Source organism: Falco punctatus (genome assembly GCF_963210335.1).
Source record: "Falco punctatus genome assembly, chromosome: 4".
In the NCBI taxonomy this organism is placed as follows: domain Eukaryota; kingdom Metazoa; phylum Chordata; class Aves; order Falconiformes; family Falconidae; genus Falco; species Falco punctatus.
Window position 1 is genome coordinate 51,449,356 of NC_137583.1, and position 26,545 is coordinate 51,475,900.

A 26,545-nucleotide genomic window follows, 5' to 3' on the forward strand; every position below is an offset into this window, starting at 1 on the left:
GTAACCCTGATGGTTTCATTTCTATTCTGGCCGAGGAGGAGCAATAATGCTATTGTTGTAAGGATTTTATAGGATGTAGTTGTCACAAGGATGCTTTCGTGTGGCTTTCCTTCAGCAAATTGAGTTTTAGGAATTCAGAAAGGAAGAGAAAACAAACTAGAAAAAATTATATCAATTTATAAATCCATTATGTATTTGCATTTTGAACGCAGTATGTAAATCTGTGTGTTGTCCTCTGCCTCAAAAAAGTTATAATAGAAGTAGAAATATGATAAATAAAGGCACTGTATTAGAGAAATTCATATGGAGAATGGCCGAATAAACTAAGACTCTTTAGCTTGGAAGAGAGAGGACTTGGAGAGGGAGATGATTGTGACTACTGTCTATAAAGTCATCAATGACATGAAAGTTGTGAACAAGAGAAGACTGTTCAGTTTTTCTAGCATAAGAATATGGGTCATCAAACAAAAATAGCAGCAGCAGATGAAAGCAAATGATGCTGGGTGACTTCTCAGCTATTTACAGCGAAGCTGTAAAACATCTTGTGCCAGGAATTTATGGACTGTGATGTTTTATTATATCTTTTTTTTTTTTACCATGAGGCTAATAGAATATTGAAGGAGAAGTCCCAAGATGTGGTATCTCCATCCTTGGAGATGCTCTGAAGATGATTGAAAGCCCCCTGAGCAATCTGGTATAATTTGAACAGGAGATTGGGCTAAATGACCTCCAGACATCCCTTCCAACCTATATTGTTCTGCTGTTCTAATGTTAAATGATTACATGGGCTAAAGGGCTGTTGGACAAGTCTCCAAGACTGCAAGTCACAGGATGGGGAGAGAGATTTATTTGAGGAGGAGGAGGAGAGTGGGGTGGTTTTTTTTTTCTCCTTATGGTTACAAAATCTATATATAGTTCCTTATAATCAGGACTTGCCTTCAAGAAGCCGTATGATTAATTGCATACAGTGTGGGCATCCTCCACTACATAGCTGCAGTACAGACTGGAACAGAGCTCTGGGGGTCTCCAGTTTAACCCCCGACTGAAACCCACATGTAAGCAGATGAGGTTGCTTCAGGGCCTTGTGTGTCCCTTCCAGGTCTGAATGCCTCCAAGGCTAGAGATCTTGCAGTCTCCTTGGGCCTCTTCCAGCGTCTGACCTCCCTGACACTGAAGAAGTTCCTCCTTATATTTGGAAGTTATGCTGGCCATGACTGTAAGCAACCTGATCTGCTGGGACCTGCTTTGAGTGATGGGTTGGGCTGGTGACCTCGGAGGTCCCTTCCAACCCTTCACTGCTCTGTGACTGTGTCGCTTGAACACTTTGCTATATCCATGCAGGCAGATTGCTGAATTCTCACAGTAACCCGGGGTAACAGGTATAATCACATTTTGAGTTATGAGTTCAAGGTTAAAATCATGAAGTGTTGTCTTGGCTTTCAGTATGTGGGTTTGCAGTCCTCCTTTTTGTGTTCGGCTAGAACAGCTCGGAGGAGCGGTGTGGCAGTTCGTGTCACCTGCCATTCCTTGCTGTGTTATTCTGCTGCCTCGTTCCGAAGTGCCTGCTGTCATTTCCTATTGCCCAGCTGTTCTGTTTTCAAACGGGCTTCAGCAGCTTTTGCCCCCACTTTCTTGCTGCTTTTGAGGAAGAGCCCCCCTTAGCATCTGCAAAACTCCATCAAAACGCTGAGTTTGGTTTGTCTTGTTCCTTGGCCTTTTTTAAAAGGCGCCTGTGGTTTTCAGACAGCAGAGCTTAAAATCAACCAAACCTCTCCCTTATCCCACTTTTTTTTTTTTTTATTCATTCAGAGGGAGGTTCTGTACATCTTTGTGATGTGATGGGGAAATTCTCCATTCCTTAGCTTCCTTCTAATGAAAGAAGGTCTCCTTAGAGGAAAGATAACCAGAGGAAAAGCTTTGACATCAGAGTCTTGTGGATTACTGGATGCCAGTTTTCTGTGGGTGCAGTGGAATGGGTTGGGGCTGAACAACGGGTTATAAGACGTGTTTGAAGGCTCCTTGGGAGGTTCTCTTGAGCCGTGTTAGTGCTACATAGGAAGCTTGGGAGAGGGACTCGCTGTTCAAACAGGGATGTTTTTATAAAGAAATAATAGACAGTCTGTGTAAACATTCATGTTCAGCCTTGGAGGACAGCTTTGGTCTTAGGCAGTTGATGAGGTAGCTGTTCTACAGTCTGTTCTTATTGGGGGAAAAAGATATTTTTAAAGCCATCACAGACTCCCAGAACAGTTTGCGTTGGAAGGGCCCTTAAAGACCCTCCCAGTCCCACCCCTGCCACGCGCAGGGCCCCCTTCCCCCAGCCCCGGTGGCTCCCAGCCCCGTCCAGCCTGGCCTTGGGCACTGCCAGGGCTGGGGCACCCACAGCTGCTCTGGGCAGCCCGTGCCGGCGCCTCGCCGCCCTCACAGGGAAGGATTTCTCCCTCAGCTCTGATCTCCATCTGCCCTCTTCATCTCTTTTGATTGTTTTATATCACGTGACATCTCTTCGAATGGTAGCTCACCTGCTGCTAGTAGCCACCGAGAGTGGCAGCACGTATAGAAGTGAGAGGTTAAGTATAAAATATGTTAAGAGTCTGCTCAGACACCAGGGTTCTTGTGTAAATAACTTGTTATGAGTGGCTGCTCACACCTAAAAATCAGGATGAATTGCCGTTCAGGAGACTGAGCCTACTCCACGGCTATGTGGATGGCCCCACATGCTTTATTTCCATCACAGTATTTAAACTTGACTGTTGGAGGCAGAATTATAAGTTTCCTCATTAGTGTTTTTTTATGGTTCACTCTGCTTATACAAGACAAAGCAGAGTTAAGTTCTCCATAATTTTTAAGACCTATAGGAAGAATGTTTTTCCTTTCATCACAAGGAGCTGAAGCTTGAGGGTTTTTTGAGTGTCAGTTTTGGCACAGATCGCCTTATTTTTGCCATTTATTCTGAAAAATCACCGCTGCTTGTTTGTTAGGAGTCTTCTTCCCTCTGGCTTCAGTTTTGTCTGACACACCACGTGGTCTTGTTTGCTGGGTCCTTCATCCAGCAATGGCAAATACCTGGTTTCTGGTGACAAATTTATTTTAAGAATAGGCTTTTTAACTTGTTGGCTCTAGTGTGCCTTTGTCAAACGTGGTTTCAGTGCTACAGCTCCTGCACATGGCCTTGGCTGGGTGTTACTACAGCTTTGGGACTGTCTTTGAGCATTTGGCTGACCCAGCACCGCAGTGGCGAGCGCTCTGGCAAGGCTGGTGCAGGGTCAGTAGGGAACTCTTCTGGTTTCTGCCACCAACACCTTGTGTAGGTCTTGCTGTGCTCAGCTGCATCCATGCAGGAACCTGGAAGAGGCAGCTGGTACACAGGTGATGCTGGGGATGCAGCCTGGGAAGCACTGGGAGACGGGCCGCTGAGCGAGGCCAGCACAGGGGGTCACCCGGGACTTCAGCCAGCAAGAGGGTTCAAACTGGGGGATGGGGGTTTCAGTGAATTATAACATTGCTGAATTTCAGCAGGTTTTTGTATGAGAGGGCTGCATCTGCTGGTGTCAAACTCCTGCCGCAGACAAGAGCAAAACTTTCTCCACTAAACCATTGCAGTTGTCTTTAATGTGCAGGGTAGTTCTTCAGTGTTTTTCTTAGAACTGGCCTGTTTTTTCCAAGGCCGCCTGGAGGCAGGTAGGTACTGTCAGTACGAAGTGATGGAAGCCCAGTGTCCATGTAAGAAGTGTCGGGCCACCCAGGGGTTGCTCCTCCACACAGCACGGCAGGAGTCCCGACCATCCCTCCTTCTGCTGGCTGGAGCACGTCTGAAAGGCACTTGATGCTGCTGTTAAGGGAGACGTAAGCACCACTTGCCAAGTTTGCTGTTTTGTAATTGATACCTGTAAAACCTCCCAAACAAAATTCCGGAGCTCATGGGTTCAGTCGTTATTGTGGAGTCACTTGTTTTCTCCGGTGCACTGAGATATGAATAATTTCTTCCAGTTTCGCTCTTAGAAATTGTGAAGCAGTGGTGCCTCACAGTACTGTGAACTGACACGCACAAAACAGAGTTTGATTTCCACCGATAAAAACATACTTAGTGAGTAATGAAGGGTGAGCAGGGGATGAGGATGGATGTACCAAGCAGCATGGTGCAGCTTGCCGTTGCAGTCAGTAGCAGTGGGGAGAAAGGACCCGATCACAGGGTTATGCCTTTGAGTTGATCGAAGGAAGATGCCAGATTGGAATGTCCTTCCCTCTCTCCTTCAAGCCCCTGTCCCCCTTTCCCCCCGGGAGTAATTCAGCTCTGGGTGCTGACTCAGCTGGGCTGGATTTTCTCCATCAGCGAACACCAGGAGCTGCGGCGGCCAAAGGAGGAGCCCTGCTCGGGGCAGAGCAGCGCCTGCGAGAGCTCCCAACAACATGTCTTTGAAATATCTTTCAGAGGTTTGCTGCCATGCTTGGAGGAACAAGCAAACTGAAAAGTCTCTTAAATAGTTCTTGCAGACTAATGAACAAATTTGATTAAGATTTGGCAGCTTTTCCTAATACTCCCTTGTAACTAGGAAATCTTCCCAGGCAGTTCTCTACTGTGTGTAGGAGAGAGCGCCTTCATAATTAAACGATGAATGAAAGCGAGTGTACTGATGAGCACACTGGGTTGTTTCTCAAATTGAGGCAGCACAAAACAAACCTATCCTTCTGTGATCCCCTGGGTTGTGTGCCCCGGCGCATCACAGGCTGTGAGAGGTGGAACCTGAATTATGGCCCTGTGCCCCCTGGAGCAGGGGAGTTCCCTACCCAGCTCTCCCGCGTTCATCATTATTATTATTATTTACAGATATAAGTTGTTTAACCTGTATGTGTGCTATCCTGCAGTGTAGCTCCATCAGCCTGGTTACGCTACATTTCAGGTTTACATCAAAAAAATACCCTATTTGTTTTGTGTGTTGAAGTTATTCACTTCGAATTTCTTGTATAGTAGCCCGTATTTCATTAGATAACAGGAAATTCATGTTGTCATTAGTTTGGAAGCATGGAAGCTGCTGAGTTTTAAATCGTGAAACTTTGGAAGTTGAGGGTTTTTTGAGGACCTGCACTAGGCTCCCTGAGCAGATGAATTCCCCTTGCTGCAGGGATGCTGTGATACTGTCACCAAGCAAGAGGTTTAACGTTGCCGCTGAATTAGCTGAAATAATGACAGGCTATACATGTAAGGTGACTTCCAAACGGATGGAAAGTCACCTTGCTGTCTGAGGTATTTGAGACTGGTAGGATTCAAAACAAAGCCATCCCTAGGCGTGGGGTACCGGGAGCAGGGAGCAATGAATGGACAGAAGTTTGTTATTCAGAAGGAAGAACCGTTGACAACAATTGCTCTTTCTGGTGTTGCTGCAGATAAAACTGACAAGTTAAATGAGGGAGAATGTAAAGGTTTATTGAAATGCAGTGGAGAAAACCCATATAGAGGAGCCAATGTAAATTAGCTAAAAAAAAAAAAAAAAAAAGGGGGCTTTCTAGCTGAACATGAATGATTCTTGAGAATTTTGCATTAAAAACAGTGGCCAGCCTGTACATTTTGATGCTTGTTTTCTTCACAAGTCTGTTTTGTATGCCTAGGATGCTAAACCCAGTGCTGCAAAACATTTAGTGTGGCTTGGAAGCTAAATAGCTAGGAAGAGGCTAAAGTAGTGCAAGGAAAAAAAGGCTACTAAACTGGTTCTGGAGTCAGAAAAATAAAAACAACAACAAAACCGTCCTGCTGTTGAGCATCTCCAGGGCAGGCAGAAAGCACAGATTTATTTTGTGTTGACTGTTTCAACAGTGGCGTTTATACCAGAATTGAACTTTCCTCTGAGATGCTCCCTTCGTGACTGACAAGCAAAAAAATGTGAAATATAGTCACTTTCAAAAGACATGGAAAACAACCTTTATACTGTTGGAATTGTTACGCTATTGCCTGGTGGGCCCTTAGCATGCGCTGCAGCATTACAATCTGTTGCATTGTTATAAAAAGAAACACCTAACACAGATAACGCTTATTTTCATCCCCAAATGGCAAGGGAAAACGCATACGTTTGTGATGGGTTGATTGCACCGTATCCTTCATAAAATTCAAATGCCGCAGGAATTGCAGTGGAAGACAACTCATAGCAATGCAATTGTACAGCAACACGGCGGAGATGTAGCGTTTTAAAAGCTATTTATAGGGAAATTGCCTTTTGCACGTCTCATGGTGCAGAGCAGCATGGCACTTCCGCTGTAGGATTTATAAGGTATAGGGAGAAAACTTGGTGAAGCTGCTACTAAATTAGTGTTTTGTTGTATTGTTTGCTTTGGAAGACAGTAGTTATCGTGCTGGTGGCTGGGCAATGCTTTCGAGACCGGTTTTTAAAGGGAGATGAGGAAGTGGTGGTGGCCGCTCTGCTGCTGTTGAAGCAGCGGGTGGGTTTGCTGTCCCCCCTCGGGATAACACCCTTTGGTGGCAATGGCAAAAATGAGCGATCACAGCCAAAACCTGCCAGCCGGGTGTAAGCTTTGTGCTGTGAAACACAGCGTGCACAGCATGACACGATGGTTTCCACACTAACAAGGGTCAGTATGATCCACGCACGCTAGAAGGAGATCCTGCTTTCCTGTGCGACCTTTCCCGTTAGCCGTCGGGCTCCTTTCGGTGCCGGGAATCCTCCCTGCTCCCAGAGAGCTGCAGTGCCTGGATGTGGGTGGAAGAAAGGTCAAGAAGAAACAGCCATAATGATAGGGATAGCTTGAAATAGCATCCTACGTCACGGTAAGTCATAGTGTGAAACCTGGAAGAGGTCAGATCTTCACGATAAGCATTCCAACAATTTATTTTAATAACTCGAAAGTTGGGAAGGTTTGCTATTTTAATTAAACCAGAGGTTTCCTTCATCTGCTATCTGTCTTTTCCTGCTAATAATAGGAGAAATTGGATGCTAATGGCACCTGGATGAACCTGTCCTGTTATGGGGAAAATCTTTCTTCCTATAGGTGTTCTGGTTTTGTGGAAACTTTCCAGAAATAGCCAACCTGTAACTCTCTTAGTTCTCTCTCCTCCTGCTACTGTGTTGAATAATAGTACACTAAAAATATTATATTTCAAAAAAGAACATCAAACTTACAAAGTCTCCCCCCACACACCTTTTTTTTTTTTTTTTTTTTTTTCCCCTTTTCCCCCAGCAAAACCAGAGGAGACCAAACCAGCTGAAGCTGTGACAGGGAACGATATCACAGCACCTCCCAACAAAGAGCTTCCTCCCAGCCCTGAGAAGAAGACAAAGGTAGGTGTCGTTTCATGGTCAGCCTCCTTGCTCCTTTCTTTGCTGCTTTCCTGCTGCTTCAGCTGTGGCAACACAGGTTCTGTTTTCTGAGCTGCCATTTTACTGCAACAAAGACACTCAGTTATGAAGTTGCAAACAACTTGTCCTGCAGCAAATGTGACCGAAAGTGGATTTAATAAATGTGTGGTAAGCTTTATTTAAATTAATTCTCTGGTTGGTATTGGTGTAGAAGTAGTAAACATGTATGAGAACACTTCTGCTACACCAGTATTCTACTAGTTGTTTACGACACATTTATTTGCATTACAATTAGCATTCAGAGATCCTGCTCGGGATCTGGTACTCTCATATTTTAGGGCTGGTTATGAAGCATGAGAGACCTGCTTTTATAACCCTGCAGCGTTCAGCAAAATCCAACCCCAAATTCTTCAAGCAGTGGTAGGGGCAGGGGGTTCTTGGTCCCCTTGAAGGCGGCGGCCAGGTGACCACTAGAATTGATCAGATGAGGATTTAGAGCTTGCAATCAGTTGTGTGCATGTAATTGGAAAGCAATGTGCTGTGTATTGCACGTAGGACTAGCTGCCAGGAACACCCAATTACTAATCCCAGCTTTACCAGCGATTCCTTCTGTCACTTTAGATGTTGCTGGAATAAATCCTGTTCGCTTTGAATTGAATGGCAAAACTCCACTGGGCTCCGAAGGCAGCCCTCTTCTGCTGCTTCATTTTGGTCTTCTCATTCTGCTCAGAAAACAGAAAGCTAATTATTTTTTTGTTTGTTTGTTTCATTTAAAATATCATTTTTATGTTCTTGCAGCTCAATGTTTTGGTTTACAATGCGCTATTTTTTGTTGTATTTTTTGTTTTTATACTGGATTTTGCTTTTTTGAAAAAACATAAAGCCTGCCGCATCCACATCATCTGCAAAGCCTGCAGCAACGAAAGCCAGGCCCCTGTCCGCTACCAGCCCTAAGCGGCCAGCCTCTGCCACGCCTGGCCCAAACAAAAAACCCACGAGCCCTACTGCAGGTCCTACTCCAGCCACTACTGCTAAACGCCCAGCCACCAGTACTACACGTCCCTCCACCTTAACTCCAAAAGAGACTAAACCAAAGGTAAGAAACTACTTGCTTTCGTGTGGGAGCTCCCAGAACTTGTTTACACGTTAACTTACCAGCTGCCTTACCCAAGAGTCAAAACGATTCTGGTGCTCACTGTGGGAGGATGAGATCAGGGCTGTGAATCACCGTGTTGTGAGAGCCATGTAGTTATCGGTATCGGCTTCCACTGACCCATTTAGGGCATCAGGTCTCAAGCATTAATTGTGTCGTCACAGAGAAGAGAATTAAACTTGACTGTAGTACTGTGCCTTTCCTAGTGAACTGTCACAAAGTGCGCAAGATAATTATTTCTTCACATTACTAAAGGAGGAGGGTTTTTCAAATGTAGATACACTACAAACATAGGATAACTCTTAAATCCAGACAAGAGCATGGGAAAGCTGAATGGAGAGCTTTGATAGTAATATTGAGGGGGGGGGGAAATAATGTTTGAACACTTCAGTATTTCCCACCAATTGTGTCTTTATGATGTCTGGCCATTATAAAATCTGTAGAGAGATAACTGGTAATACACTTCTGTGCTGATGAAATATCGGAGATTTGGAGCTCTCCAGTAAGAGAAGATTTCTGGACAGTCCTTAAGTGTTGCATCTTAAAGCTGAAGTAGGATATCCACGTGTAATGTTAAGAATGGGAAATGTCCCTTGAATCTTCCCTACATTAACTTGCAAAATTTTAGTAGGAGAGTTCAGATTTGAAAGGGAACGTTAAAATCTGTTTCAGAAGCTTTCTGTTGATGTCTAAATGCTAGCAGTTCTCCTATACATTTAAGCTTAAATAACTGAATTTCAGTGTCTTTTAAAACTAACTAAATGAGTGTGAAAGCACAGGTGCAAATCTGTACTTTTCCTGTGAATGAGTGTCTTCAGTTTTAAGTTCTTGTATGATTCTCAATCCCTTTTTAATGAACTCAAAATCTTCTCATTTGTTTCCATGCATTAACTTGCTGTTGTCATACTTAAGAGATTAGTCAGTTTACAAACAAGCAACTTAACAGGGACAGACAAGGAATAGTTTTCCAAGTGAGGAATGAACCACAGACACTTAATTCTTATGTCCACAGGGTTTTAATGAATGCTGCCTTAAGCTCAGGACGCATTTCTGCTCATGAAGGAAAGCAGTCTCTCCCAGAAGTGTTGCTAGTGGACTAATGTTTTCCATTTTGTTCAGAAATCAAAACCCCCTTCGCATCTGTAAATGGCCTCCACACATTAATGCTGAAACAGATCTGGAGGAGTTCTGATACTCAGCAGGGTCTGTGCTCTGTCTCCTGCACTGAATGTAGCCAGTTGCTTGTGCATGCCTTAATTATATGCTTCATCTGCATTATAATGTTTCAGAAGTGCCTAGCTTATGTGCTTAAGAATTTAAACAATTTCTGTTCATTTCAGGCTTTTTGTTGGCAAGCACTTTGAAGAGACTGTTCAGTGAAATACTGGCTTTAACGTAGCCTGCTCATTTCCAGGTTGCAGATGCGAAGACCACAGAGAAGCGGACCTCACTGTCAAAGACTCCATCATCTGCCTCTCCTAAAACTACTGCCAGGAGCACCCCTACTACTCCTAGGACCACAGCAGCATCACCGGTCACTGCAACCACTGCTGCAAAAAATACTGCTACTTCTCCACCGAAGCGACCCACATGTAAGTAGGCTCTGGTTTTAGCTCAGGAGATCTCTCTTTGTAACCAGCTGCCAGTTCTTGTTTGAGTAGCACCACTGGTTCACACTGTGATGTCTTTCTCATGTATTCCAGTATGCTGGCTGCTTTTTCCTGTGTTTAGGTGATTCTGTGGCCCCCTCAGTTTATTCAAATTAGTCTTCTGGTAAGCAAGCTTGCCATCTTCAGATTTGAAAGAAAGAAAAAAAACTCAAAACCTTGAAGTGCAGCCATTTGTGAGAAGCGTAGCTGCTCTTAAGCAGCACTTCTGAGAAGTGTAAGCTGGCCTGCCTGTCAGTCAGGAGCTGACCTGAAGCTGAGCGATAGCTGGAATCTCAACCCTTTTAATACAACACAGGACAAGATCCTTCCTGTGCCAAGGTACTGAAATCATAGGTCAGACTTTTCTCACCAGGGAGAAAAACTTCCAAAACCAAGTCTGAATGACCTGCAAGGCCAGCTTGGATCAGCTCTGTGTGATTCAGGGTTAATGCAATTACAGAACATGCATGATTTATGAAAAGGAGTGCTATTACCTCTGCATTTTTCCATAGTAACAGAATAAACATGAAAAAACAACTTAAAACTTGGGAAGAATGAATCTCCAGGAGAGGACTTGAAGCACTCAAACTAGTGCATCTGAAAAACAAAAAAGGTTGAGCAGAAGTGGAGGTGTTACAGTAGTGCGGAAAGGATTTGGAGCTGAAATTACATCAGCTTCATCAGAAAACTGTATCCCACTCCTGCTGTTGCTAAATAGGGAACTTCCCATGAGTTTAACACAGCACGAAATATGAGCAGCATATTAGCATCTTGAAAACAGTGTTTTCACTCATTTTAATGGAGCTTGAGAGATTTAACGTCAGATAAAAATACAGTTAGATGTTCTCAAGTCTTTTAAATGACTAGACCTCATTGGCAAAATTTGCCAATAAACACATAAAACTAATAATACATATTGGTTGCTTTGTTCTATGAGTCCCAAAGCATGAATTCATAACCTGTCCTTCCCAAAAGAATAGGAATGTTTTAACTATGTTGAAATATATTGGGCTAGATGTACATAGCATACTTTATGCTCATGGGGAAAAAGTAATTAATCAAGTGCAGAGGAAGTGTTGCGCTTTCGAAGAGCTGTGTATCTGAACTGATCCTCTGGACATCCTTGTGAAATTCATTTTGTGTGGTCTTTTATGCAAACTGCAGCCCAGAATGCTTAATACGTTTTAATGAGTTCAGTAAATTTCTCCTTCCAAAATTGAGACACAAACAAAGAAGTGTTTTCTGATGACATTTGAAAAGAGATGGAGTCAATGATGCAGAGATGCAGGAAGGTTGTTCCAAGTGGCAAGATGTACAGAGGAAGAGGCTTCTGCACCAGCGAGGGTGGTGGGACGTTGCCAAAGTACAGTGAGAACTGGGTGGGCGAGGGAGAGATGAGGTCAGCTGGAGAAAACTCCATCGGGACTTAAAGCTGTTTTGTCTGGATCTGGAAGCGCACAGAGGAGTCGTGAATGGTAAAAGAAGGGAGTCCTGTGTTGGAAGAGGAGACGGTGAGGGGGTGACAGGGCGGACAGTGTTGTGGGGGCTGAAGGGGGGTCGCAACAAGCCGAACACTGCCAGTTCGGTTTGGGTAGAGCACGTGCAGCTTCAGCTGGATGCACAGATGTAGGTGATGGAGACCTGGATCCTTCTGATCACAGTTTAGTTTCTCATTACATAGTGCTGAGCCAGATAATCAGTTTCTGGGTAAAGACGATACTTCAGGAGGACATCTGCTCTTGCTTTTCCTGTGTCAAAAGGCAGGCTTCCTTGTGGTTTGCTCAAGCGTGTAGTCATTCTCACTGTTTAAAAATGTGTTTATAGTGGCTTGTTTTGAAATTACCTGGTTTCACTTTTTCAGGTATTAAATGTCAGTCATTGTCTCTACAAAATGAGAGCCATGAGTTACGTGGTGCTTGATTTTTATTTAGTTTTAGTTTTTCAGTTTTTTCCTCTCCCTGTGAAAATAACTCTTACATTTGTACAAGACCACCTCTCTGTCCTTCAGATCAGGAAAAGGTCAAAGTTTTTGACTGCCATCGTAGATCGTTTTCCCAGTGGCCTTACCATTCTCCAGGTTTTCAGCATCACAAGCTCGTAACATAGACAAAAGCGTTCCAGCATTTGTCCCCCCACTGACACCAGCAGAAATAAGAGCTCGTTCTCTCTTACAGTAATATATTAGCCCTTCTGCCTTCATAGAAAACTGAGTCTGCTCTGTCCGTATGGTTTTCCCAGTTAAAGTTGTGGTCTCTAGAAATGAGCTTAGGTTGGTTTGACAGGACGTTTATTGAAGTGTTTGGTATTAATTATGTCTCTATCCTTCAGGCCTTATTAAATTATTCAAATATGTTTCATCTCATTAGCTAGTATTTTATCTGGTGTTTAATTGAATGCTTTTAGCAAAGTCAGGATGGAATGATCCAGACTCGCCTGGCCTATAGTCATGTGCCTCTTGCGCTTGCTCGTTTCTGTATAGGTTATTCCACAAAGTACCCTGCCAGCTACTTGAGTTTATCTAAAAATCTGAGACTGGTAGTGGAAATTAAATATTAGAAAATGGGTGTTTTCATAATCTCTAACTTAGATATTTTTTTTTCCATTTATTGTTAAGACTTCAATGTTGCCTTCCTCTGGATATTGAAATGAAGCAGATTTTAGCCAAAGCTGTTCATCACTGATAGTAAAAAAAAAAAAGCTACAATGTCATTATCAGAGAGCTCCTTAAAAGAACATGCTGTTTATATTTTTCAGTCCGTGATTTTTGCCTTGATCAATTCTATGATTCTCTCCTGCTTTCAGAAATACAGATGCATCCCTGGTTTAGACTGTCCTCTGTATGTGGAGTGTAATCAGGTCACGATCATTGGTGTTTGCCCAAAGGCGTAGTTCAGTTTAGCAATTGATTTTTTTTGGTTTTATACAACTATAACAGGGACCGAAATATGTGCAATAATGTCTGTGCAAAAAAATCGGCATGGGTTAGAACTGATCCGGCAGTGAGACCAATGTTATAGATGGACAAATGTGGTTTTGCTTTCGCTACTTAGTAAAGAAAGGGAGCAGTGCTTTGGGGTTTTTTGAGAAATGAAATTGGGGCAGGGTTAAAATGATCTTAGTGAGTGCTGTCAAATTCAGAAAGTTAATTTAAGAAAAAACAAAATGCAAACCATACCCAGGTGTGCTGCATCACTGAGTGATGGTCCTTTAGGTGAACTGATCGTCTTGCTGGAAAAGACCAGTGGGTTTTGCTGTTAGGAGGAGGGCCTCAGGCCAGTGTTCAGACAGAGCCGTTAATTCTTGAGATGCTTTCTTTCAAGCAGCATGTTAGAAATGGGGGCTGTGGGTAAAGAGGTCTGTCAGGGTGTGAGAAGCTGCGGAGGGCCCCTGACCTCCAGGGAAAGCTGTGCCATGATCTGGGCTTCTCATCTGTGCAAACTGGCTCCTGCTCGGAAATGCTTAACCAGTGTGTTTTGTGTTGGGCAGCTATCAAGACTGATGCAAAGCCTGCAGATGCTAAGAAGACCTCTGCGAAGTCACCATCAGGTAACTGTTCAGTTTCCATCTAAATCAAACCCTCCTTGTTCAGGGCTGTGTTTATTAAGCAGGTGCAGTGGGTACATCTTTAGGACTCTGAGGAAGTTTGTGTAAATGGCCTCTGACCCATCTTTTTCCCCCCTTCCCTCCGACTATCACTGTGATAATTGTAGCAGACTTGAGCCGCCCTAAGAGCGCTACTGGGAATGTGGTAAAAAGTAGCGCCACAACTCCTACCACCGCTTCCAGTGCACCCACCTTACCTGGAGTAGCCACCAGTCGTCCCAAAACCAAGCCTGCTGCAACCAAACCCACCACAACCTCAACCGCAACAGCAGATGCTAAAAAAACAACTGCGAAGGCTCCGACTAAACCTGTTTCCAAGCCTCCTCGCCCGACCAGCAGCGTTTCTGCTCCAGATCTGAAAAATGTACGTTCCAAAATTGGATCAACAGATAATATTAAGCATCAGCCTGGCGGAGGAAAGGTAAGTTTCTTCAAGCTTCATAACAATAAGCGCTTTGGAACAGTAGCTCTTAAGCGTTATGGGTGCTCTTTGCTAATTTTGGTGGCTGTATCCTCACTGCTCTTCTCATTTATGCTCTGCAGAGCTCCTCTTTGGGTTCTTGGTTTATGCACAAGGCATTAACAAGGCAGCGATAGTAGCGTACAGAAGGAATCCGCCCTAAGAGCCTTCATGGTGTTTACTGACATACGTACAGGAATTCAAAACTGAGGTTCTGTCTTTCTGTCATACATCCTGACATAGAAACTAGTTGGTAATGAAAGCTCAAAATCTTGTCTATATTCCAAAACTTTGCCTTTGAATAGAGGAATTGAGTCTGCTGAGTGGTACAAGAGGTGGAATAACACACTATGACGCAGGAAATCTGGATTCAGGAGCAAGTTCCACAGCATCTTGCCCAGGTCTAGGAACGGGGACTGTGCTCAGCTTGTCAGGACTAAAGCTGAAATGAAATGGGTCCACACACGCTGCTCTTTGGGTAACCTGTGGTGGCTGCCAGGAAAGAAGAGAGTAGTGTTGGATGATTTGTAGGGAAAAGCACACGCATGGATACAGCTTGAGGCTCTCAATCAGTAATGGTCTTAAATTACACTTTCACTGGGAGTATCTACCATGTAAATGATGAAGGATTAGAGATATACCTCTAGCCCTCTTCTGAGGGTTTAAATAATTTTGTGGATATGTATAATCATAAAACCTTTATTGGGTACGGTATAACAGATACACCCTCTTTGCCTGACCAAATGTGTTAGCAGCTTGCCTGTAGTCAGAGGGCTTTAATTTCTACCAAGTGGAACAGATTTGCCCACTTATCTTTGCCGCAGGTCTGCAGTAATGAATAACTCTGCATATAACTTTAATCTAGTGCCAAGAGAGCACGTTTCATGCTGGGAGCCTTAATCTCCTCTCAGGCACATTAAAGTCAAGGGCATTCTTGGGCTGCGGTGGTGTGTGTCACAGACAGCGTCGATACAGCATGGATTTATTCTTCAGAGTTAGAGTATCGTTGTTACACAACACCGTACTACAGCCCTCGGAGCTCGGAGGTCTAGAGGACAGAAACTTCCACTCCCCAAAACAGTTTTTGGAAATGACAGACCAAGTCTGCTAAAAGCTTTGAGGCAAGCCAGGAAGGTGGCCCTTTCAGATGCTGTATATTATAGCTTAAAACCAAACAAGTTCAGAAAGCCTTCTGCCACCTGGTCAAAAAACTGTAAGACTGTTCTGTTACTTTAAACCATGCTAGGGTTCCGAGGACTGCAGAGCTTTTTCGCTTACAGGGGCATTGTGTCAGTTTAAGGGAATTTGTTCTTACATTTAATTGTACTGTCCTTTTTCTAAATTTTCATAGAATTGTTAAACCCTAACAATTGTACTTTCAAGAAAATTGTCCTTTTTGTAGTCTTACTTACGCTGAGATGTTTTTAGAATCTGAGAATGGTATAGGAGTGCTGGGGTTTTATTGTTTACTGTTCTGTTGGTGGTAGGTTAGTGAGATACAGGATTTATGCTGAGCCCCCCCAAAAAAATGCAGGTTCTGCTGCACTTACCTGGATCTAGATTAGCAGAAGAATGGATATTCTCAGGTAGTTGCTGAATTTTTCTAACACCTGTAAATTTTCATTCAATTTTCTGCATAGCTGGATTAGCTGGGTCCACCTGCATTTGATTAGCCAAAAACTACATCAGCTGTTGGTCTCAAAGCCTGAGTCAGATCGGTGCATGGGTGCGAAATCAGAACTGGAAGTACAGTGTGTATGTATCCAGCAGAGCCCTCAGAGCTCAAAGGCCAAGAAAATCAGCCTGTGGATGCCTTTGCCTCAAAGATCTGTATGAAGGAGGTGGTTCTGCACTGCTGTTGGGTTTAATGTTTTGGCAGAATATAATGTACTGGGGTCACTTGGTTACCTGCCAACGTGACTGCTGGGGAAAGGAGATACTGAGGAAGGGCACCTATGAGTTTTTTTGAGACACTGAAAACTTAATTACTGCTTTATGGCCACAGGGTGCCTGTTTCATCCTGTGTCTGAGTGATGTTGCTGCCCTTCCACCCCCTTCGTTTCATTGTTCCCGGGCATGGGGTTATACTTTGCCTGAGAATTGCAGCATGTAAGAAGTTCTCCTGGGTCATCTGCTCCACTGAATTGATCTGGGTGGCTTGTGTTCCCATACTCTCCTGCCCAGACTTTTCCTTTTGCTGGTTGAAATCATCCGTTTGTCTCCATCTAGGGGAAAATAGAGAAAAAGACAGAATCAGCTGCTGCTGCACGAAAGTCTGAACCCAGTGCGGTCTCTAAAATGGCTACTACTAAAACAACCGTATCAAAAGAGGGTGCCCCAAAACAGCCCAATGGGAAAGTGAGTTTATTTCAGACTTTTCTCTGTGGGAGATGAAGGAAAACATTTCCATTTTGAGTCACTTTCCCTTCTCTTCAACTCTTCTGCTTTCTCCTGTCAGTGTCACTGTTTCTTGCACAGACACTCTTCCAGTTCTTTCTTACAAACTCTTAAGATGTTCTTGGTTAAACATACTCAGAGATCACTGTCATAGGTGTCTTTTCCCTGCCTGCTGTGAATGTCAATGGTTTTCAGAGCAGAGTCCTCCCTGTTTTAGGTAGGTAGGTTTAACTTTGCGTCAAAAGTTTCCCTTAAAACCGGTCCTTCGTACCCAGCACTGGTCTGCAACTGGGAGGAGAGAGCTTTAGCTGCCAGGTTTAAGACTGCAGAGTATTAAGGACTTTATATCTTCCCTGCAGTATTCCCAACGCAGTTGTATCAGAATGCGGTAGCTCCGCACGCCAGGCGCTCACCGTGCGGTGGGCTACCCTGGTGCTGTCGTCACACGCGATTTCAGCGCGAGTGGACGGGGAGCAAGGCGGGAGTGCCTGCGCTGCGGATGTAATTCAGATATCGTAAGGCAGAGCCTGTTAATGAGTGGATGGGATTTGTACCTCTAGAGAAGTCAGTGACCCCCTGCACGCTTCCACAGCACGAGCACCTTTTCAGAGCTGCTGTTGCACTGAATCCAGTCTTTCAAACTGGCTAAGGAGCTTTTGGAAACCTGCTGAAGTGAGAATGTTCCGGTGATTCCTTTTGTGCTTTGAACTTATCGCCTCTTTCTAGAAAGTAGGATACAGCTTCTGCCACGTTTTGTGCTGTGTTAAATAACTCCCAGACTAAACACATGTCGTGACTAACCTTTGTAAACATGGGCTTGTTACTCTAACTCAGTTACTACTTTGTGAGTAAAAGCTCACCTAGCATACTCATTTTGTATTTTGAAAAAGTCCAAGTCACTTTAGTTTAACAGAGAAACAATCCAATTAACGTAAAACTCATCTGATAAAATGTAACTGAAGGTTTGACACCTTCATCGGAATTGTTTCTCAGGCCAGGCTCTACTGCCCGGAGGCTGGGAGGGATGTTACCTGGGGCTGGAGCCCAGCAGGCAGATGGAGCCCAAGCGCAGACACCTTCGTAGCATGGCGGGGAGTGGTGGCTCTGGCTCCGCTCCTGAGCGGGCACTGCCTGCTCTGGGCAGCTCTCACCAGGGGTCCTGGCAGCGTCCCAGGGGCCACAGCCCAGCCCCTGCGTCAGGCAGGCACCCGCCAGTGATGCTAACCCGTAGGGTACATGGAGTAGTGGTCCTCACGGTAGCGCTTACGCTCTTGCACTAACACTGTCTGTGCAGCCTCTTGTTTCGTTCACTTTTTTTCTCACTCTTCTCCTCAGTTGCTTTCACACCCAATACTAAAGTTGGATTGAGTTTAACACAACTCTTTGTTTATCCACCGTGTTGGAGCATCCACTCCAGCCTGCCATATGACAACTCTAACCAGTCCTCTTCCCTTGTGTTGTTTTCCATTCTGTAACATTCCAGGTCCAGATAGTCTCCAAAAAAGCGAACTACAGCCATGTTCAGTCCAAGTGTGGTTCCAAGGACAATATTAAGCATGTCCCTGGAGGTGGGAATGTAAGTATGGGCTCTGGGCAAGCTGTCTTTCTACTAACTCCTTCTCTTGTACTATGTTTTTATGTCAGTCTGAAGAATGCTCTGTTTCAGGCAGAAAGGTGTGGTGGCAGTTTCAGGGCCTCTGGAAATAACGTAGGCTGGAGGGTTGTGGGGGTTTTCCCCATGGGTTGCTAGGCTGAATGTGCACATCTTGGTTCATCGTACTACAAATATTTCTCGGCTGGTTTACGTGGTATTCATGACCAAATGTAGGATGTGCACGTGGCTGACCCCAGGAGGCAGCTCACCGTGGCTTCCCTCTGCAGCCAACAGGCACCTCGTCAGGCCTCTGACCTATTTTAGTGTCTGATTTTTCAGATTAAACAAACTGTGGCCTGGAAGCACCCGTTACTCTTCCCTGGCTAACAGAGCGAGCCTGAGTCAGATTGGTTTCACTTCTTGTTTCACAAGAAGGGAGACTTCGAAAAAGGAGGAGGAAAAGACTCCAGGTCTTAATCTTTGAGCAGCGATTAATTTCTAAATTTAAAGGCTACTGGTATCCCTAGCAGCAGAGTTGAGCTCATTAAAATAGAAGGCTAATCTTGTAACGTCTGTGTACTTGGTTTGGAGTATTATATACCGAACGCATCTGGCAAAAATAACTGTTTAACTATCTAGATACTAAAGCTTTTGAAAACGTGACTGTAGCTTGGCGGGTTTGTTGCCTTGCAGGCAAATCTGTGCTACTTTAACAAATCTGTGCTAGGCCATGTGTACCAGGGCTAGCTTGCAGAGAAACAAAGGTTGGATGGTTTCAAAACTACACTGAAGTACTTAAGCACAAGGAAGTTTTTTCCATTGGTGTTTAAACGTGCCGGGTTCCTGAGGAGTGATGTCCAGCTATCTTGTGATGCTTTCTCTGTGCCCAGTGCCTGAGAGCCAGCATCAATGAAACTCCCTTCAAATAATCAGTTTCTGGGGCCAGACATACTGTTGCTCTGTGGTCAGTTGTTCTGCTTGATGTCTGGTTCAGCAGATACAAATACTGTGTAGGACCTGACCATGGCACAGGCTGCCATGGCTACTTTTCCTGGGAAATACGTATGTGTCTGTCTAGCTGGCCAAACCTTCACTCTGCGTGACTAATTCTTCCTTAAATCTTTGCAAGAGGCAACGAAATCTGGTTTTTTAACGAACTTGTTCCCTGTAGATTGGTTGCCAAGATGGTAAGAGACAGATGTTGAAGTCACACGGGCAGCATTCACTTAACCAGGCTTGACTTCCCTTGCTAGGCACGTGCCGCTGCTGCCCTTTTGCCTTCCAGTTTGCAGCTGCTCACCAGGGGTGGGATTTGCCATTCCTACCTGCTGTCTGTGCTTACCCCGTGCTTACAGGAGTGCATACACATGTGTATGGAGCTTCCCATAGAAACACCCATGCAGGAGAAATCAACAAAATCTGATGTCGAAACCATCGTGTCAATTAAGTGCTCTTGTAATATTTTTTAGTTGTGCACATTTCTGTTCCTGCTGCATACTTCATCTGGCTTTGTCCCCCAGGTTGGGAACAGGCTGTTTACACCTGGTCGGTGTTTTGTGGCAGAAGTCCCTTTGGCTATACTGTTAAAGAGCATCTGTGGTAACGTAACTGTTCATGCACCCAGAGGAGCTGTTTTATCAGCCACTTCCATTTTGCCACTCTTACTTTCTGTAGCCTTTTAGTGGACGAGTCTAACATACTTTTCCTTTTTTTGAGGCCAACAGAAATGTGATTTAAATCTGGGGAATATTTTCCTTGCTTGATTAACTACATTAGGGAACTATTCTTCCAATGATTCACCAAACCTGTCCTTTCCTCTTTGCTGTCCTGTCCTGGGGACATTCCTAACTCCAGGGGACGAGCCTGTGCCTGCTTTCTTCTCTTCCACACTCTCCTTTTACCACTGCAGTTCTCTCCTTGCTCAGCTACGTAGGCTTTCTGCTTTGACACTGGAGGATAAAGTGCTTATTATTTCCAGGTTCCAAATGCCCCCAAACCAGCTTCAGGCAGTCGTTCCCAGCCATCCAGCACCCCCAAACCCAGCACAGGCAGTACCGATGTGAGTAGATGAGATACAGCGGCCAATCTGGCTTCCTAAAAAAGCGTTTCCCTTTACCTGTTTTTATATCTGCTCACTCCCTTTGGGACACTGTAATATCATCGTCCTCTTCCAAAATATTTTCTTGTTCAAACAGTTACCATGATCACTTCTGATAGAAGACTTCCCGATGTTTAATTCCTGAACGACACTGTTGATGGGGGCGTCTGGAAAGTCCGTTGTTCTAGTCTGTGGCTTCAGCTAAAGCTTTATAGGAATCCTGTAGACAAGAGCTGTGGTTACTAGCAAATTCTGATTCAGCCTCAGGATTGCTTTGGTAAGAGTGATGGACACCCTACCTAAGGGAAGCGGTTCCCAGCTGGTACACTCAGTTTGGGTACCCATTTTGCCTTCTGTGCATGGAGATAATTTCTTCTCCCCTCCAAGATACCCAAAAAGATATGTTCAAAAGCAGTAGATACTGTTCCTCCCCATGTGATATTTGCCAGAAATATCTTGATACAAACATAGTTAGGTTTCCTAGGTAAAAGCTTGTTATGCTTTAGTATTTCCCCCCCTCTCCTTTTAAAGAAAGCAACAGCAAAGAGGTGGATTTTACAAAGTTCAAGTGGTGTGCCTGTTGTGGAAGATTTAGCAAGGTGATTTGGAATGTCTATCTGTTTCTCTACCCTTTGGCTTGACCTGCTTAGATGGATTGGGAAATGGTCAGAGACAAAAAAATCTAAAAAGAGATGGAGATCACACTTCCCGTCCAAGCCTCAGTATCAAGCTTTCAGATCTGAAGTTTATTTCTGGCACCAGAGTCTTGAGTACTGGGCTCTGTAAATGCAAGCCCAAGCCTTTAAACATGTCTCTCGTTGCTAACTCAAAACGGCCGATGTTAGAAATCTTACAAGGAATACGCTTCCGTTTAGGTGTAACTGGATCTCCAGGTGAAATCCTGAGGAGTCATAACCGGGTCTGTCTACCCTAGCTGGTAACAAACGTTGTTGTTTTAAAATGCATTCTGTGGAATAAATTTAGCTTTATTCTAGTTCAAGTGAACAAGTGCTCATTATAAAAGCTGTAGTAACTTCACTAGCAACCCTCAAGGGAATCAGAATCCGTAGCCGTGATCTCACCTTTTCGGAGCGTCTGGTGTCACTGGCTCAGGGTACGTGAGCACGGAACAGCGGAGCGGGGGGTTGATCTGTGCTGTCCCACTCGTTCCGAGCAAACAAGACATCAGGGCTTTGACTCATCCTGTTTCACAAGTACTGGGAGGATTCATGCTTCCTGAGAAAGATGGATTGCAAATTATCATGATAATTCTCAATAAGCTTTTAGAGTAGCTGGTAAGTGAATGAATTCTTGTCACATTCAGAGAGAAAGATTTTCATTTTCTCTGTGAGGCGATGTATAGCAGAACTGTCTGTGCACGTAGGTGCCAGCTGGTGGTTGCTGGCATGGTTGGGAGAGGTGATCCTCTTAACGTTACTACCAACAGCCCTCAGACTTTTCCCTTGGAAAGTTACAATCTCACTTTATTAGGGGGTAAGACCAGATGATCAGAAGTTCTTTCGGATATAAATTATCCTGTGTTTGTATTTTTTCATCCACCTGGAGCTGCAGAAGGAATTGTAAGGATGTCAGAAATGGGGCTCTGTACAATGCGCTTGGTCCAGGAGTCGGAGAGGAAGTACTTTTTTGAGAAAAAAAACACTAAACCTGTGATGTCTTCACTCCACCCCAGAGAAGACGCTTCTCCCCAATTTCAAACTGATGTCTGCAGACACCATGCTAGAATATTTGGCTCACTGGCTTGGCAGAAGGTCATTTACTGAGTCATGGATATCTCACGATTTCGTGACTGCGCCCCCATACACCCTCTCACTGAGGGTTTTGTGTGCTGGTACCAAGTCACTGGTAGAATGAGGTTAAAGGAAATAATGCTGGGGAGTAGCTTCCTCGCTCCCGGTGTTTTGCCCTGGAGAAGGATGGCTTCTTCCAGCAGTTTGTTCCATCTGGGCACGATGATCCTTCCTGGTGCCGTGTTCCCAGCAGGGAGGACAGGCTGCGGGAGGAGGCTGCAGACAGAGCCGGACAGTCAGTCACAGGTCCATCCGCACCATGAAGATGGTAGAGAGCAAAAGCTGGGGCTGGTGGCACCTCTGGTCCTACAGCAGGAGAGTGGCTGAGTAGAACCGTGAGATGGCACCTGCCCTGGTGACTGTCTGGAGCTGCCCCGGCAATGGCCCATGTCTTGGGAGGCAGAGCCGGCGCTGGGCAGAAACAGCCTGGGGGTCGTGGCAGTGGGGTTGGCTGGTTTTGGTCCCTCTCCCAAGTGCTTTTGAATTCCATGGATGTGCCATGAACTCCAGACTCCTGTTTCTGGTTACTGTCCATCTGTTGGTTTTATCTGGTTTCAATTTCTGTCTGCTCACATTAACCACCTCTTTAGGTAACGCCGCGGCTGGCTGCAGCGGCCGGCACACAGGGACTGGGAAATCAGTAAACTGAGAAAATAACGCGGTAGAAAAGGGGTGCAGGGTCATTAAGCGTGACCTGATGTTTGAGATGGCCACTTGGCCTCCAGGTTCCCAGGAAATCGTTTCTCTGTGTTGAGTTGTCTCTTTTTGTCTCTTTAGGTGCAAATCCAGAACAAGAAAGTTGACCTTTCCAAAGTGTCCTCGAAGTGTGGTTCTAAAGCAAATATCAAGCATAAGCCAGGTAGAAATTTTACTGTTTCCTTATGATCTGTCTGTAGATATGCTTATCACTTAAATTCAGTCCTGGGTTGCGACTGAAATAGCTTAAGGCGTGGTTGGCTTTTGGGGAGTGTTTCTGGAAGTGCTGCTGGAACTTCTTGAGCCGTTCCTGGTGATTTCATGAGCAGAGCAGGGGATTAGGAGATGTGGGATTTCACCATGCCTGTGAAGATAATCTACTGTTTTGACTCAGTTCTCTTTTTCCCTCCCCGTCTGAAAAAAAAAAAAAAAAAAAAAAAAAAAAAAAAAAAGTGGGTACTTACTGTGAAGGTTCCTGGAGTCTGGAAGCTTCATCCATGCTTAGAAGGGACTTTGGGGCTCTGAACGTGTGTGTGCTGTGGAAGGGTGAAGTAACTTCCCTCCAGTTCTTCAAAGCAGATAAAAGGCTCTTTTTAGCCTTCGGTTCAGTAGCAGCTCCTGTCTTATATAAAACCCTTTTGGCTCTTTTAATGACATGTTATGGGCTGAGTGTGCAGAAATTATTTGGTCCTCGTTGAGAGCACAGCAATTATCGGTGTGAATTCCTGCGCATCTCGGGTTTGCTGACGGAGTGCTGCCCAGCCCCCCACCGCTCAGCTGAAGCGTAGGGGGTCTCAAGTTGAGGTTGCCGTGGCTGTAGGCAGATTGTTTGAACTGTACCTTGGCAGCATCCTGAAGTAGGGTCAGTTCACCGACTGTTGCTGGTTTGTCTGTATCTGAGGACAGTCACCTGCACAGGGAAACTCCCGGCAGTCAAACATCCATGCCTGAGGGACAAGTTCACCGACCAAAGGTGAAAACCATTATTACAGGGCTCGTCTTTGTCTGCTCCTGGGAGTTGCCTGCAACCTTTCTGCCAGCCTGTTAGGTTGAAAGCAGTTCAACCTCATACAGCCAGCACATGGTTCAATGCCTCAGAAAGTGCTCCCGCTCTGAGGACGTGGTGCCACAAACATGACCTCAGTGCTCTGTAATAACAAGCTTTGCACGACAATAACCGCTCTTGTCCAGGGCTGATTAAAGCAGAATAATCCATCCATCTGTTGTCAGATGTTTTAACTGATTTTGTTAGACCAAAGCAGTTGGCTTCCATCATTGGCCATGCCAAGCTCCCAGAGTGCTGAGGGCTGAGGATTTAATGATGCCACTGGGAAGCAAAATCGTGCTTAGCAAGACTTAAATAGCTTTTTTGAGAAACCCGCTGGAATGCGGACTGCGCACACAGTCTGAATTGTTAAAGGGAATTTTATTATCAATCTAGAAAAATCTTGCTAGAAATCTACAGTTGTTTGTCTGAGCTTGGTGTTCTCCTGAGGTGTCCAGCCAGCTGCCACGCGTGGCTTCTCCCTGCCCGGTGCTGCCTCCGGAGCAGCTCAGCAGCGGCACGTGGGCCTGTGTCGGGCGGGAGCTGATGGTCCAGGCAGGCAGGCAGCTGCCAGCCATGGCATCGGCGTGGGGACAGGTAACGAGCGAGGGAAGGCAGTTCACAAAAGGAGCAGAACGTGTCCCGGCACCAACAGCTGCGCAGAGGGGCTGAGCTGGCAGAGGCCTTGCCGAGGGACGCGGGTGGGAGCGGGCAGCTGGTATCAGCCGTGGGCAGCGCAGCAGCGTGGGAGCGGGTGGAAGCGGCACCTCACACCTCTGCCAGGGGAGGCGGGTTCTCCAGCAGCCCGGGGGAGGCCGCTGGTGTGAGGGATGCTCCAGCCCATCCGTCTGCGTGTGTGGCGTTTCACACCTGTGGGAGCCTTTGGGGCTTGGCTGTGCAGCCCTGCCTGTCTGCAGCGCTGCTGGGCCCGCACAGGTGGAAGCCACCAACATAGCCAGGGTTGGAACCAAACCTTAACTGGAGAGACTAAATCTTGGCCTTGTCCCTCCGAGGGCACTGGGTTGCCAGTGACTTCCCAGGGAAGGCTGTGAAGGGACAGACCTTGGGTGGGACGGCTCTGGGGGCACTGATACCCTCACTCCTGCGCAATCTTCTTCTAGGGGGAGGAGATGTCAAAATTGAGAACCAGAAGCTGAACTTCAAGGAGAAGGCCCAAGCCAAAGTGGGTTCTCTGGACAACGTGGGACACTTGCCAGCAGGAGGAACTGTGAAGGTGGGTGCAGCAAGCTCTGGCACGTCAGGGTAGGGTTTAAATTTGGTTGTTCTTGTCCTGCTGTTGACGTAGTGCAGCTTCTCCACCCCCAGCCTTTTAGAGCCATCTACTTATTTCTGCGGCCTCTGTTGTGAGCCCCAGGAGTAAATATGAGTTGAAAAGGAAGGAGCTACAAGCCGCCTCGTGGCCTGCCAGGATGGGCTCCCTGCTAGGTGTTACTGCTGGGGCTCGTACTGCCCCTCCGCGTCCTTCCTCTGAGGCTGAGAGCCGGGATCGCTCCGTCAGCTGGAAGCCCACCAGGGAAGCTGCCTGTGGCCCTTCCCCCCTTTGGCTTTTACTCCCCTCGGTAAAGCTGGTGAGATCAAAGTGCTGAGTGTGGGGAGATGGCACCTTGCAGCTCTCGGAGCGCTTTCAGCCCTGAGCTGTACTGCAGCCCAGCCCGGAGGCCCTTGGTGTGAGGATAAGAAAAGACTGCTGCACTCTCACTGCTGTGATTCAGCGCTGCTCCCCGGGAGAGCAGGAGCCGCCCCCAGCCTGGGCTCTGCAAATTGCAGCTCTCTACAGGAATGCGGCATCTGTGCTTGGGGGGAGGGGGGTGGGGAATTACCCCGCTCGGCTGACCGAGTGAGGGATGCGTGGGCCTGACCTATTACACCACGTAACAGTTGGAGCAGTGTTGGGGATGATGTTTAGATAGTTGCTAGCGCGGGGGCTTTTATGTGAAACACCGCTGCTTCTGAATGCACCAGCGGCTCTGGAAGCACAGAAAACAATCCTGTGAACGGCACTGGAACTGTTAAAATATGACTTAGTCTTTGCCCCCAGCAGGACAGACAGACAGAGGAGAAAGCCCTCCCAAGCGCTGAGTTCCCTCGGTTGTCGCAGTGTTGTTTTGTTTGAGCACTTTTGTGTTGTGGAAGGGTTTCGGGTTCAGCTGGCTTGAGCTATTGTGCTAAATGCAATGTGAATCTGAAAGAAATAATCCCGGTCCTAAAGAGCAGATCATGCAGCAGAATTCACAAGTATATTTAGCATGTGCTTAATCATCCCCATTAAAACAAGGCAAGAGGTGACTGCCAGAATATTTGCTGGGGACACATCAGGACTCTCGCATCTCAGTCCTTTATGTAAGCTCCAGCCTGGCAGATCGGCGCTCAGTGAAAAGCTGAAAGGCACAGGAGAAGCTGCTGGGTGCTGGTAGGGATCGGGAGCTTTCTGTAACGGTGCCTGACTGTTCCAGTTTACTGGAGCGTCTAGGCCATATACCAATGCTATTTGCTGGTAACCAGGGTGTTCACTGAGGTTCTAAAATCTTCTAAAATCGACCTGTTTAGAATTATTCTGTTTGCTGTTTTAGTATTTTCCCCCCATCTCCATAGGTGCAAAGAGCCTTTTGTCAATAGCACTCTCATCCAGTATTTTGGGGGGGCTCTAATATTTAGCCTGGCAATGCAGAGACTGGATCGCCTCCCTGTCGCGCCCCACAAATGCCGTTGGA

The 26,545-nt window shown here is 45.8% G+C and overlaps 1 protein-coding gene across 15 annotated transcripts in view; it reads left to right on the forward strand.

Moving 5' to 3' along the window:
* The window catches only part of MAP4 (microtubule associated protein 4), a 167,031-nt gene that overhangs the window by 136,952 nt on the left and 3,534 nt on the right, over window positions 1-26,545 (forward strand). For 10 of the 15 annotated variants that reach the window (XM_080385744.1, XM_080385740.1, XM_080385733.1 and 7 more), the window contains 9 exons: window positions 7,189-7,289; window positions 8,191-8,403; window positions 9,875-10,052; window positions 13,596-13,655; window positions 13,820-14,133; window positions 16,402-16,530; window positions 18,053-18,145; window positions 22,850-22,931; window positions 24,935-25,047. In XM_080385744.1, coding sequence (XP_080241870.1) covers window positions 7,189-7,289; window positions 8,191-8,403; window positions 9,875-10,052; window positions 13,596-13,655; window positions 13,820-14,133; window positions 16,402-16,530; window positions 18,053-18,145; window positions 22,850-22,931; window positions 24,935-25,047 — 1,283 coding nt within the window. The remainder of the gene's footprint in view (window positions 1-7,188; window positions 7,290-8,190; window positions 8,404-9,874; window positions 10,053-13,595; window positions 13,656-13,819; window positions 14,134-16,401; window positions 16,531-18,052; window positions 18,146-22,849; window positions 22,932-24,934; window positions 25,048-26,545) is intronic. The other 5 variants (XM_080385734.1, XM_080385739.1, XM_080385743.1 and 2 more) reach the window with 4 other exon arrangements.